The sequence below is a fragment of the Chelonia mydas genome, chromosome 21 (genome assembly GCF_015237465.2).
Source record: "Chelonia mydas isolate rCheMyd1 chromosome 21, rCheMyd1.pri.v2, whole genome shotgun sequence".
Classification (NCBI taxonomy): Eukaryota; Metazoa; Chordata; order Testudines; family Cheloniidae; genus Chelonia; species Chelonia mydas.
In genome coordinates this window covers 6,584,424-6,598,798 of record NC_051261.2, presented here as the reverse complement: position 1 = coordinate 6,598,798, position 14,375 = coordinate 6,584,424, and the positions used below count along the sequence as shown (strand labels likewise).

At 52.5% G+C, this 14,375-nt stretch overlaps 1 protein-coding gene across 3 annotated transcripts in view; it reads right to left on the bottom strand.

Annotated features, from left to right (window-relative positions):
• The window catches only part of SLC41A1 (solute carrier family 41 member 1), a 30,648-nt gene that overhangs the window by 3,625 nt on the left and 12,648 nt on the right, over positions 1-14,375 (bottom strand). For all 3 annotated transcript variants that reach the window (XM_037884914.2, XM_037884913.2, XM_043533781.1), the window contains 8 exons: positions 12,440-12,547; positions 6,454-6,525; positions 6,005-6,149; positions 5,776-5,922; positions 4,974-5,121; positions 3,817-3,896; positions 2,761-2,895; positions 1,410-1,558 (listed from right to left, as the gene is read on the bottom strand). In XM_037884914.2, the coding sequence (XP_037740842.2) occupies positions 1,410-1,558; positions 2,761-2,895; positions 3,817-3,896; positions 4,974-5,121; positions 5,776-5,922; positions 6,005-6,149; positions 6,454-6,525; positions 12,440-12,547 (984 nt within the window). The remainder of the gene's footprint in view (positions 1-1,409; positions 1,559-2,760; positions 2,896-3,816; positions 3,897-4,973; positions 5,122-5,775; positions 5,923-6,004; positions 6,150-6,453; positions 6,526-12,439; positions 12,548-14,375) is intronic.

Below are 14,375 nucleotides of genomic sequence, written 5' to 3'. Positions count from 1 at the left end.
ACTCTTTGGCTACAGTCTCCCCTCTGTCTGCCTGTGTAGTAGGGGAGGGATCTATTGGCTGCCTGAGTTTCCTGAAATGCCAAAAAGTCACCCTTTACATCCCTGAGTGCACGCTCCTCACCTCAAGCACTGAGGGTTATTTTACACAGAATCGGTGAGGAGCATGGGAGCCCAACGCTGGCAGCCCAGCCAGATGTCTCCTGTATGAGAAAGGCCCAGCGAAGGGAGGAAGAGCCCCACGAGTCATGGGAGATGCTGCACATTTCACACCCTGTTTTCGCTGCCAAGCCGCTTAGACACTGTTCCGGCCCCACTTGGCGCTCACGGCTCTTTACAGCCAAGGAAGTGAGTTTCCTGCTCCTGAGGATTTTAAAAGCCAAGCGTAGGCTGCAAAGCTACGGAAAGTGGAATAAGTACCCTGAGCACGGAAGGGAGCCTAATGCACTCATCTTCACAGGGTCACCGAAGCAGACAGAAGCACCCCGGTTTATCATGTGCTGCTCTGTTCTATGGGAATTTTAATTCGAGTCCTGTGACAGCCATTTGTGAGACAGTGGGTCCCCCGCAGGGAAGGTGCTGTAGTGAGGAATGTAACAACTGACGAGGACTGAGCGGGGGACCCTGAACCAGCCAGCCCCACCTGACTGTTCCAGCTACAAAGGCTCTTAGGCTGCCCGCAGCACTGGAGTATCCAAAGGCCTCCCAGTCGCGCATTAAGTGAGGTGACGGACACCTGTCACACGCAGCTCGCTCTCGCCCCCTCTCGAGGGAGAGCTGCGTGGCCAGTGGAGTGTTTGGAACAGTAAGGAGCACGCTGCGCATCCCAAACTTCTCTGTTCTCTGCGGGGCATTTGGGATGCACGAAGAGCGCTAGATCGGGGCCGGGAGATGCCCATTTCATGCTCTCTCTCTAGTCAAGGGAAGGGGTATGTTGTGTGAGCTCTCTGGAGTAGGGACAGTCTTTGTGCTGCGGCTACATACAGCACCTAGCACAATGGGGTCCTGGATCATGACTGGGGCTATCAGGCATTATACTAAGTGCAAATAATAAAGGGATATTTTGCATTTGTCCCAGGTGCAAGAATCATGTCATCTGTACTTGTAGCTCTGCACCTTGCAGATTCCCCTTACTTAGGAGAAAGCGCCTCACTCCATCCCACTTGTGAGGTTTGTCTGCACTGAGGAGCGGCTGCCAATGGGTCCCACTGACCTGGTGCTGAAACCGTTTTCTCTGCGGACTCTAAATGAGACAAAACCTATTTTCAGGAGCATGGGAGGGTGACCCATCACAGCCATGGGCCAGTTTTCTACCGCAGGTGGTGCACTAGTGTCCGTTATTCTAGCACGGGGATCACAATCCACAACACGATTCACGCAGAGGAGACGGGTCAGGCAAAGCCAGCTCTTACCTGGAGAAGTGCAGCGGTCATGTAGAAGACTATGAAGATCAGGGTGAGCGTGGTGTGCCCGCCCTGCATGGAGCTGATGGTGTAGAGGAAAACCAAGTGCCCAGGAACTACTAGGAGAAAGAGCACGCGGGCAGAGCGGGAATTCACATCTGGAAGGAAATTGCGAGGATGGAGCTCAGGATTTAAACAGATAATGAAACTCTGCAGCCAGCTCCCTGGATGCCAGCATGGATGTGTCCACTAATCAGCAGACTACGTTCTAGTTGATCACGTGCCACAGCATACTGGATCCACACCTCTATGTGCTAAGTGCAAGGAGAGTAACAGAAACGCCCCAGAGCGCCGAACGCCGGCTTAGAGACCCACCCGTCCTGGGATCAGCTAGAGATAACGCACTTCTGCTCCTAGCACAGACAGGGTCAAAAGGGACAGGCGAACGAAGAGGCTCTACACAGATCCCCGTGGCTACAGAAGTGGTACCTTTCGGCAGGTGCTCAGTACACTGCTTTCCATAATTCACTGGGAGGCTGAATTTACTAAGGGGAATTCATAAGAGCAACTAAAGCAGGGTGCTTGGTGCTCCCAAGGGCTGCACCTGCCCCCTTTTGGGGCTCATTTTTCCAACTCTCTGTCCAGCACAGCCTCACCGGATATCTCCCAACACACACACTGCAACAGATAATGTGACATCCGAGACCATAAAGCACCCTACTCAGCGCCACGAGGCCACTCTTCTGGGGTCTGCCCTGCCCTCAGAGGCCAGGCCGATCCGCTCCCAGGCTATGGGCTGCCCCAGGCATGGTAGAGAGTAAAATCTCAGCACATGCACTGCATGAAATGCAAATCTGGCTTCCTGCTGCAATGTTCCCCCCACCATGTCCATCCTGACTTGAAACGTCCGGGTCTGCAGCTAAATAATGGAAACATTACAGAGCCTCTATTAACAAGAACCTTTTCTGCAGCTTCAGTTCTGCTGGCCAGTCCAAGCCGAGCCACTGGCGGGCAGCCTCGAGGCAAGCGGGGAAGAAGCCATTCCAATGCTGGGGACGCAGAGACACACCTGCCATGAAGGCAGCCTTGTTTTCCTAGCCCAACGGGGACATTCCACCTCACCAAAACAGCACTAACACGGTCTCTGTAAGCAAGAGTGCAGGCCGGGTCAGCACCTGGTCTCTCTGCCTCCCAACAGATCTCTGCTCCCATTTCCCTTCCTGGCTGCTTAGTGACCCCTCCCTCAGTGAAGGCTGAGCCAGCTAATCGTCAAGCCATTTCATGACACCGGTGAAGTGAACTGGAAATCCCCTAGCTCGGAAAGCCCCAGGGCACGGTGCTGGGTAAAAGGAACAGATACCTGAGCTGAAGAATGTGTTGCAGGGGGTGGGGCATTTGCGCGGGGCCATCTCTGAGCTCTCGCCCGGCATTCCGCTCATGTGGAGGTAAGTGGAGATGCGACTAGCCTGGACAGCCACCAGGTTGCCACCGACACCTGCAGGCCAGAAGGGGAGCAGTGAGAGCGGGTACCTAACCCACCCCCTGCAGAACTCGGGCGCACTTGAGACTTCTGGAGCCAAGTGCAACTCTATCGACCTTTGAACTTGAACCCTTTTCATGGCTACAGAACATTCAGACCAGCAGGTGAACGAGTCCTCTCTTGCTCCTCACATGCAGAATTCTTTTGCTGTGTTGTCAGAAAGCAGCTGCAGCTGGCTCAGTTACAGACCAAGCTGTCAGCACCACGACAGTATTTCTGGCCCACACTCCACTTTTGCCGGATGCAAAAAGCCAGAGAGAAAGGACACTGCTCTACGACCTCCCTTTGCGACCCCTGCTGCAACTGCATTATTGTAGAGCCTTAAGTGCTGTGCATGGGGCACAAAAACAATGGGCCAGTCACTGCAGTAAGTTTAAAACTGCTAAGAATTTTGTCTGAAACATAGCGCATAACCTGCAGAACTCATTGCCACAAGAGCAAGAGATTCATAGCATTTTTTAAAAAGTGTGCAACATACACATAATGAGCAGACCCCACAGTTCTATTAGCAACGGAGCCTAAGACACTAGATGTTTCAGACCCAAGCTCAAGGAACAGGGATGGGGCAGACTGGATAAAATATTCAAAGACACTTACGTGCATAGGTGCATCTTCGCTGAAGCATCAACTCAAGGGTAGATCACTTGACATGCTTCCCTCATCTTAATCTATCACCAGGAGGAGCAACCACCCTACAGAGCAGCTGAGTTGCTTTAACACCCTGTCTCAAGCCTAGGAGCCCAAATCCCATTGGCAGCAACATGTGCAGGCTCCTGAATCACATTTGAAAATGGGCCTTGGGCGCTTTTGAAGATTCTACCCACTGTCTGGCAGGGACTGCCGAGAAGCTCATTGGCAGAGCAGAAGGGAACTCACCATTAATCACCGGCGTAAAGACGGCCATCCCCGCAAAGTTTGGATCCGACACAGTTTTGTCCAATATTAACCCTCCAACACTGCAAAGGAAGACATTGAAGGAGTTGATGCCCAAGAGAAAATGACCACTCAGAAGATCCAGAGACTCCCAAGTGATTACAAGGGTCAAACTTATTTCGGCATGAGAAGCAGCGCCCACTGTTTGTGAGGCTGGTTACTGCAACTGTACACACTTCACAGCCATCTCTACCCATTTACGCAATAGCAGCAGATGCATATGGACACTGGGGCCTCTTAAAGCTGGTGCATAATATCAGAGCATCGAGGGACAAGAGTTACTCATGTGTCATATTAAAAGACAGTTTTGGCTGGAGCCACAGAGTCAGGCAGGGGGTGCTTTCCCATGATGCAAGTTGCATTTTGGCACACGTCACACCAGCTGGTATGTAAGTTTCAGTCAGATTAAATTCCCCAACAGGAACAGAGATGGTAAATCCTTGTGTATGTGGTGTAGAAAGAGCCTTTGTCACGAACGCGTCGGGGGCAGTCACTTCCCAAAGACGGCTCTTGTGGTGAAGGCCCTAGACTGGGACTCAGGAGGTCTGGGTTTATTTTCTGGCTGTGCCACAGACTCTCTATGTGATTCTGGGCACGTCACTGTCTCTCAGCTCCCCACCTGTAGAACAGGGATAACAATACTTCCTTCCCCCCCCTCTTTGAGACAGGGACTGTCTCACTATGGGTTTGTAGAATGCCCAGCCTGGGGGGGCCCTGATCCCAGGTGGGACCCTTAGATGCTAAGATGACAGCAAACAGACAGGTACTTGGGGACCCTGTTTTAGGAGATACTTGTTTGGTGCACATTAAAATCTGTTTGACATACAGCGGGTGAAATCGTGCTCTCAGTTCCACCCTCAGAGTTGCATAGCTTTAGGAGCAGAATTAGCTCACTTCTGCTGGAGGGACGTGCCATTGTTGGTCTGTTACTGGAGAGGGGCCTGGGCTGTAGATCTGAACTCTAACATTTGAAGGGGTTCGGTTCCACCACCTCCGTTTCTTCTGCCCAGCATGCACCACTTGGGCGAGCGCCTGAAGGGAAGCCAGGGTATCCCTTTCTGGTGGGGCTGGAGCAAAACAGTCATTTCATGCCTTCCTACCTGCTAATAGCCATGGCAATGATGACTGGCTCCCACCCAGAGTACAGCACCTCCCGGGTTACTGGATTCCTCTTGGCAATGATGATCCAGAGCGGTAGCAGGGCTATGAAGAAGGCACACACCAAAGGATTCACGTATGCTTTGTCCTCTGAAAAGAGAGGCAACAGGTCAACAAGTCCTCCCACCAGGATGTCATGGTGTCATGGGGTCCAGCAGTGTTGGACAGCAGACCTGGTCCCATTTCCCCTCTGACCTCAGGCCCTGGGAGTCTGCGAGAGCCAGATATGGCCACCCCGCCTTCAGGAGGTACGCTCTTGTCCAGGCTGCCTTCTCTGGATCAGCTCTGACCGCTGCTGACGACGTGCCCTCTAGGAAACGCCCCGTTTCCAGCCTCTCACCCTGTCCAGCCTTCACTGCTGGGCAAAACCTAGCAGCCACACCTGCCCTCTCCTTGGAATGCAGTTGAAGACATGCCCCAACCAAGGAGAGAGCCACAGCTCTGCTACTAGGGACCCTCCCAAGCCTTACGCCAATGATGCTCTAGCTTCTGGCACTTGCCAAAAAGCACCCCTTGCTTATCTGACTGGGAGGGTGCACCCAGAGCACCCCCGCAAGCCTCTCCGCACCTGTGTGGTCTATGAAGATCCTTTACATTTCTCTCCCCTCCCGCCAGTCATCTCTGAATGTGCCTTAGAGAGGCAGCCTCAAGGTTAGGCATTAAGTAGATCTCCTTAACAACTAGAATGGAGGGCAAGAGGCAAAGGAAATGCTGCAGAGCAGGTAGGCATCTCTCACATCTCACCCAGCTCTATGTAGAGGCCCCAGCTGATCCCCGAAAGCAGCGCCAAGGTGATGAGGTCCCCCAGGCTGGCGGCAATGGGCGTGGCCACGTTATCCGGGTTGATCCCTATCTTTCTGGATCCAATGATGACGCCGATCATGATCATTCCTAGGCCGAGAGGAAGAAAGGGCATGAGCCGAAGGGCACCGCTGCTCAGAGCGAGCGCGCGCGGCCCAGGGTTCGGGCTTACCCAGCACGAGTGACGCTATGAAGGCGGTGGCGACGCTACTGGCACAGAGCAGGATGGCGTGGCCAATGCTGAAGTGCCCGTCTGGGATCCAGCCAAATATCACGGCAGCAATGGAAGCCAGGAAGCCGACCACTGTCGCTTGAACCTAGCAAAAGCGCACACTAGGGGTTAAACCAGACACGGGTTGGGAAGGGAGAGAGAGAAACCACAGGCCCAGTCCCACCTGCATTAGTTGGGAGGAAGAAGAGACTGCAATTTACCAGTGCGGGGGGAGAAAAGGGACTTTTAGGGAGAACTAATTAGGGCACAAGAAGTCACCGTTTGCTTTTCCACCAGACATTCAGCATCAGTATTTAAACTCTCCTTCCAGTGTCACTGCTGCGCACACACACCCCCTCCACCCCTGCACACACACACCCACCCACCCCCCTCCATTTCCCCCAGTTTACCTGAATCAGAGCCATGTTCCCCATTATCATCCTCCAGAGCTCCTTGGGTGTGTCCATGTGCCCGATATTAGCCTGTAGGAAGAGACCATGGTATCGGTTACACTGAACCCCTCTCAGATGGCTAGTGCTCAGGGAACTTGATCACAGAGGCGGTACATTTGTCGTGGGGCAGGGGAGAACAATTCGAGACCCAAGCCCTCTGGGATGGTGGCTCGGGAAGAAAAAAAATGAGCATTCCATTGCCGTTCGTGAAGGCTCCCCATTCTGCAACATTCCTAACAGCCCCACGCGTCAGCCACGTGACAGGAACAGAGCAGCAGGATGTGGACACTAGCAAGGTGGCCAGTCACCTCCCACCTCCAGCTGAGGGGGGAATGAGCTGCAGAGTCAAGAGGGCTTCCTCTATTGCTTTCGGAGTTCCCAAGGTCCTCAACTCTTGCAGACAAAAGAGAATCTGGCACCCAACATCTGACAGATCAGTGAAGGAGGAGCTGTCTTGGTCTACTGCCCTGAGCACAGGACCGGGTGGCAGGAATGCTCAAGTTCTAAGCCCAGAGCCACACTCCAGTCCCCCTTAATTGCCTCCATTCTCCTAGCTGCAGAAGCAGGGTTAACATGTATGCCACAAGGGAAGAGCAAAGATTCAGCGTTTGCCAAGTGCTTTGGAGACCAGGGTCTACAAAGACTTTGCTAGCGAATCTGGGATGGCGGCAGGACCTCCTCCCTTCCCCTTTAACACATGCTGGAATGGGGAATGAGGCATTGCTGATGCTTTCCCAATGGAGCTCCTAATACCACGTCTCACGACCAATTCTGGCTCACACCCATCTGGGTCATGCTGCTCCTGCAGCTGGCCAAAGGGCTCAGTACCCCAGCTCTGCTATCAGATCGGACCCTAAGCTCTGATAAGGAAGGCCAGGGTGATGGCAATGAGAGTTTTTCCTTTTAAATAACGTTAGGTAAACAAAGCTAATGCCCCGTGGAAACCTGTTGAGTGGTGGGAAGCAGCCACAGCATATGGGGTTCTTTTGGCACCAGAATGGCTGCAAAAGACACTAATCAGCTTAAACAGAACGGACTGAAAGTTGCTTTAATCTGGCAGCAGACAAGTTTGCTATTTTGCAACATTGGAGCAGAGTTACTGCAGAAGGCCCTGCCATCCTGTCCCTTGCAGGTCTCTATGCGATGTAGAGACATTAAGTATCACAGCACTCCCAGGGACTATGAAGATCAGGGTGAGCGTGGTGTGCCCGCCCCGCACGGAGCTGATGGTGTAGAGACATGTGTCTCTCATAACAGAAACAGATGCGCAGAGAGGGGAAGCGACAAGCCAAAGGACAGAGTGACCGAGTGTCAGAAATAGAACCCAGGCGTCCTGACTGCTAGCCCCCGGTTCAAGCCACGAGCCTATGCAGATCCAGCAGTACAGTGTGGAAAGGATTCCCTAAAGCACAAGCAAGGCCATTAACAGGTAAAAGGGATGTGGTGGAGTTTCCTTCCCTCCAGTTTCTGTGCCAGAGAGAAATCAAGGTCAAGCAGCTCAAATCAGCATGCTTTCCCAACTGCCCAGTCCCTGCCACTTCTTGAACATTTCCAGAGCACCTTCCAAGCCAGCAACTGCAGAGGCTCTGACAAAGCACTCCATCCACTGAAGTGCAGCCATTTCTGGGGTGGAGCACGGCAACTCTAAACTGTTCAGGACAGGAAGGGAAGAAAAACAACATGGCCAACCGAGTTGGCCGGGTCAATTAAGTCAAAGAGAACAGTTGCCCTCATTGGAACGTGGCCGTGACTCCAGGGTAACACCCCTCCTCTTGCGGCATTCGACCTACAGTGTCGAAGAAGTCTTGTGTCTCATTTGAATTCTATCCCCAGGCCTCAAGTTACCAGGGCACATGGCATATGGGTAGAAGGATACAGGACCATTCTCTTCAGGAAGGAAGAGCATCCATGCCTGAAAAGAAGTCTTCAGACGCGAAGGGAGCCTGGGTTTAAGGGGCATTCTCAGGAATTTCTGCAGTCTGGCAAGTTCAACGGGGTTAGAGGGGGAGAAAGAGACAACTCCAGGGACATTCAGCACATACCCCACAGGTATTTTAGCTCAGTATGAAGCTGGATCTTAAATTCCTGCCATCAGGTCTGGATTACCATAACCTGGCTGTAGTCAGTAGGAACAAGATTTTAATCCCCTAACAGGAAAGTTTTGCTTCCTAATGGTGAAAGGAACTGGCTGGGGAGCCTTAATGCAGCGTTAATGAGGAACGTGCAGCCTGCGGAAGCATTTCCAGGCTGCTGTCCTGCAGAGCCAGCACAGTGATCATGTTGTCCCAAGCAATTCCTTTAAGAAGGGCTCTCCGCTGCCACTCTACAGGTGGTCTCTTATTCCTAGGAAGGAGCAGAGCAAGAGGGGAATAAAAAGCAAGCCAGACAGGTCATCAGACCCCATCACATGTGGACCCCGAGGAGGCCAGAAGGGAGTTTAGTAGTTTAAAAGGCAGCGTGTCATCCCCCCGCACCATACACCAAGCTATAACAGATCCCTTTATGGGCTAGAAGCCAAGCTAATTTCTCCACACTAGTCAGATCAAGGTCATGGCATGTCAGCAGGTGGCACAAGGAGACCCAGCTGGCACAGGCAGGGCTGCTCTCAGGCACAGAGCATCAGCGGGAGGCAGATAGGCCGGGTCATTGCTCTCTCTGTGCCCTGGTTCTCTTGTGGCCCTGCTGTGGACACAGAGGGAGATAGAAAAGTTTGGCATTCCCGTGACTTTCTGCACAGCATGGGCAGTCTTGGTTCCCCGCCAAGGCCCCAGTCCTGGGCCAGCACCACTGCTGGGAAGAAGGGGGATGGAGGAAGCGGTGACACTCTGCCTTTGTCCCAGAAGAGCTAAGCTCTGATCCCAGCGATGCGGGGGGGGGGCAGCGGAGAGGAGGGGCACGCTTAGTGCTTGGCTGGACAGAGCCAAGCCAGTCCGCCGAGGAAACTGCTTGCTCCTCCACCCCAGCCCAGCCCCGCAAAAGACCTCACAGCCCTTACATGTTCCAAACAATAAGGATGAAACAAAGGGGTTTGTTTCCCGAAGTGGAAGAGCAAACAAAGTCTGGCCTGCACTGACATTAGCTTCACCACTCAGCCTTTGCCTCTGGCAGAATTGCAGCTGGCTTCTGCTCCCACCTGGCACAATGAGGAGGGGAAAGCTTGTTCCCACCATCAGCTGGAGACAAGGAGGCTTGTCAGCCTCAGCAGCAGGCGCAGCGTGCCAGCTGGTAGTTGGCAATGTCATTTCCCGGCCAGATCTCTGCTTGCTTCTCAGGAGCAAGGGGACCAGGGCCAAGAGCTGCAGAGGCTGGATTCAAGGAGGAAGAGGAGTTGTTCGAGTCAGCGGTAACCAGCTGGGGGGTTGAAGCAGTAGGATGCCCTCTGTGCTTCACCGTACATGCAGAGCTGAACCAAGAGCTAATCCAGATAGAGCCACTTCCTCGCTCCCCACCCTGATGTTGGCCAGGGAGCCCCGATTCTGATGCAGGGGCTAGAGACTAAGCAACCCTCCTCTCTGCAAACTAGACGCCTCCAAAACACTGAGCCAGCGTGACATGGCAACCCAAGCCTCACTGTGCACTGGAGCAGGGCCCCGCAGGACACATGCTGGGCAGCAGGCAGAGGAGAGGAGGCCGCTCTCGGAACCACAGCTGGCATTACTCCCCTGGCTCAGGGCTTAGAGGTACTAAAGAGGCATGGCCGAGATAGAGAGACATGCAACTCTCCCCAAGCTTTCTGCCAGCTGTGCTCACTGCTCCCCTTCAATCTGAGTGTGGTCCAGGAAGTCCTGCCCATGCATTGTCCCAAAATCCTCCCTGGCTAGCAGTCTGAGTCAGCAATTTCTGAGCACAGGTTCCTGCGCCTCTGTCCCCTGAAGACCAGGTCCGGGCTGAATGTGTTAATTCAGGGGGTGGAGAGAGTTAAGAGTTGAGCTGCAGGCAGCTGGTACTTTTGTGCTTTAAGAATCACAGTTGTGGACCCATTGTGGGGTGTGCTGTGAGGCATGGAAACATCCAACAGTCACCTGTTGTCATACCCTGGAGGAATGTGCTTTATGGAAAGGGAGGAGAATTTCCAATCCCTAACAGGAAAGGATTCCAGGCCTCCTGCACGGCTCAGCTACAGGGACAGACCGCTACAGTAGTGCCAGAGCACTGACCAGAAGCAGTTCAGTTTTAACTGCGTTAACTTGGTATTCAGGCACCTAGCCTAGTCCGGTCTTAGCAGTCTGGTGCGCCTGCCCCCATCTCAGTTGGGAAGCTCACTATTTTATGGATCTGGCCATTACACTCACAGAGGCCATGCCCGATCTTGCCGTTCTATTGACTTCTAGAGGTTTTCAGCTATGATGCCAATGCTCTCTGCAGGATTCTACTGGACAGGCCCCTGCAGCACGATTCTCTCAAATCCCTGCAGCCTCTGCCACACACAGGCTTTCCCCAGCCTGCTTTTGGGCCATTTCTGTATTTAATTTCCTGAAGCACAAATCAGATCCCCTTCAACTAGATCAGAACTCTCCCAGCGAAACACGCCCACCCCTCTTCTGGATCCAGCGCAGAGCAGCACTCAGGGCAGGGGAGAGCCGTGTACCAGGCGTTAGGACTTTAAACAGTCTTCCTGCTCGACTAATATTCAAAACCCCTTCCTGAATTGCCAGGCTCTTGACAAAGTGGCCACGGTGACAGAGGGCAATTTCCCGCAATATGCTGGACATGCCCTATCAAATTAAGTTGAATACCTTCAGGGTCCATGATATTAAACATGCAATTGTTGATGTGTCATTGTAGGACTGCATGTAACTTTTCCAGGAGACTGACTAATGTAAACCCTGGGGAAATGTTAGGAACTTCAAAAACAAAAGTTTGTGACAATGTGTATGAAATAGGCTTCATAGGAGGTATTAGAGAGGCCATTAGAGAGCTGGGGTGATCCCTGGGAAGCTTATTACCATGCGTGTAAGTTCTTTTATTGTTTTTAATAGGTTCTCTCTGTAATGTTTTTACCCTAAAAATAAATAAGTGCATGGAAAGAGCTGGGTAGTAGCCTAACTGTGTCAGTTACTCTTATTAGTCTCTGTGCTGGGATCTGCTTACAACCCTTCAGCCTGAAGATACCCCAGTCAGAAGGAAGAGACGTGTGTCTCCATCCACACATGGCAACAGCATGTGCGTGCCCTTGCTGGACCACTGAGGGGAAATACAGGTGTAGTTGCCATGAACTGTGACAGGCACCTCTTGCCGACTGCTCATCTGACTTGATCCTGAAGGCCCCCTGCTTAGGGAGATGCTTAAAAACAGGTTCTTCTCTTCCACCCACTCACCCCAAAAAGGGGTGGTTCTCTCTCATGACTCAGTACGCGGCTAATCGAAGCAGGGCAGGTGCAATAGCTGTGTGAGAGGGCGTCCTGGACACAGGACACCCGTGAGGATAGTTCAGGGACAGAGAGAGAGAGGGGGAAGAGAAGGGACGGGGGGGAGGGAGCAGACGGGAAACGTCTCGACTGCTCTGACTGGATGGAATCACGAAGAGGAAGGGTAACATTTATCCGGATTTCAGGAACACTCGCTACTGTGTAATACTGAAAACTCATTGAGAAGCACAGCGAGTCCTGACCTCAGAGGGCAAACCAAATGAATGGACTGGCAGTGGCACTGGCCAGGGGAGAGCTGGTGCAGCCTGGGATAGAGAGGGGAAACCGGTGGAGCCTTTGAGACTGGCAAGCCCACAATGATACAGTTCAGAGCAACTGCAAAATGAAGTGTCTATATCTAGGCAAATCCATCAGTGATTTAAGCCACCACAAAGTCAGTGGAAGGTGCAAAGGAGTCCACGGGCAGGGGCTCCATGGCAGGCCTTCCCCGCAACAGCTGTCTTTTACCCCTCCTCTCCATAGATAAACACAAGCAGACATGGAATGTCCCTCCCCATCCCGTCCTAGATACTCACAGCTGTAGAAAGACGAGATGCCAGTGTCATCTCTAGGTTCCCCTTCAGTCCCAGCAATGCAGGAACCAGGATAAACACTTCAGTCACATATTTGAAAACGTCCCAGTGCTGCAAGACAAAAAGTGTTTATGTATTCATTCATTCATATTTTCTCTCTCTCGCTCTCTCCCCCTCCTCTCCCCCCCGGCCTTTTTTGTTCTGCTTGGACAGCACCTAACGCAAATGGGTTCCTGCTCCATAACTGGAGTTACCAGGCACTACAATACAATACCAGCCAGACTGTAGAGGAGCTTAATTTCTAGCTCTCCTTCCTTCAGAAGTACACCTGTGGCAAGTGAAACACAGAACTGGTCATAACTGTAATTCCCCAACCCCAAATGCTTTGGCTCTACCCCCAGCCATGGCTCCATTCCTTCCCTGTTTCGAGACCACGGGACAGCCAAGCTCTTTGCAAAGTGCACCCAAGTGTTGGAAGGCCGCTGTTTTCCTAGAGGAATGACTGGAGTCATCCTCCACCTCCTACTGGAGCATGAAGGGCAGGGACAGGATTCGAACACTGTGCCTCTTTTTGCCAATGGTAGGAGCCTGTTTTATTGTTGATCAAGCGTCTATCTACTGAGACCAACAGGCCCTGCTCTTATGAGCGGATGCAGACAGGTTACACGGTCAATTATCGCCTACCTGTGCTACACCTTTGTTCGGAAGTGAATTTCAGGAAAGCTATTTCATTATTTTCACAGTTGGACATTTTGACTCCGTGTGGCCCATGAATACACAAAACTAGAACAAACCTTCCCTGGAATGTTGCAGCGTTATTCTGATTTTTCATTTGCTTGATAGTAGCCTCTGCAGGCCCAGCCGAGATCACAGCCCCATTGTGCGAGGGGCTGCATATATATACTTCGTAAGAGAGGGTCCCTGCCCTGGAAAGCTTATGGTCTAAACAGACAAGACATTTTACAAACATGGAAACCGAGGCACAGACAGATCCAGTGTTGGACAGTCACTTGAAGTGTTTGGCAGAGCCAGGAATTGAACCCAGGTCTCGGTCCCAGTCCAGTGCCCCACCCACAAGACCATCCCCTCCGCGTATGGGGTGCAAACACAGACGTCATGCTGCGAAAATTTCCACTGCCTTCCTCCTCCGCCAACCCCAGAAAAAGACAGCATCACATGCTCTGGGCTTCTGCCGGAGCAGGACAGACTGATTTATCCTGCTAAGGGAGGGAGCCCGCCCTCCCTTGCTCGCTCTGGAACCTGCATTGCTAGGAGACACGCTGCTGCCTACTCCGCCCCCACAGCCAAGTCGGTTTCCTTGTGCTCGAGACAGAGCTGAACACTGGGCTGTTCAGGAAAGAGATGAAGAGTAATTTCAGGGTAAAGAGACCAACAGCAGAGCAGCTGGCTTCCTAAGGCAGGATGGGAAACAAACCACCCAGACCACAGCTGAAAAACAGAAGGCCTGGAAAAACCTCAAGGGGTCGATGCTTTACTTTCATAAGCGCTGAGCAAAAGGCTTCTTTGCTCCCTCTATTGCTCAGTTCCTGCCTGCCCGCAAGGAGAGCTAAGCACCGTTGGAATAGATCCGCATGGTGATGGTGGTGTCTCAGTCTCTTTGAGAAAGGCCCATCTGCCTTCCCAACAATAAGTACCTTATGCAGCTTCCCTTAGGCAACACTACAGAGAATACCATGAGTTGCCTCTCTCCCGACAGGATGGTGGGGACACAGACAGGACGCTTTTCCCTTCCCATGGTGGCACACGCTGGTATCTCAAAGACGGGGGCACGGGTCAAAACCAAGTCTGAGTGGAAGGCCGTTTCATTGTGTCCTGGCACTCCCCCATCGAGCTGTACCTACCTGTTGTCTCAAGTCTAATACCTGGACTGTAAGTTCTTTGGGGGCAAGAAGTGTTTTTGTGTTCTGTTTGTACAGAG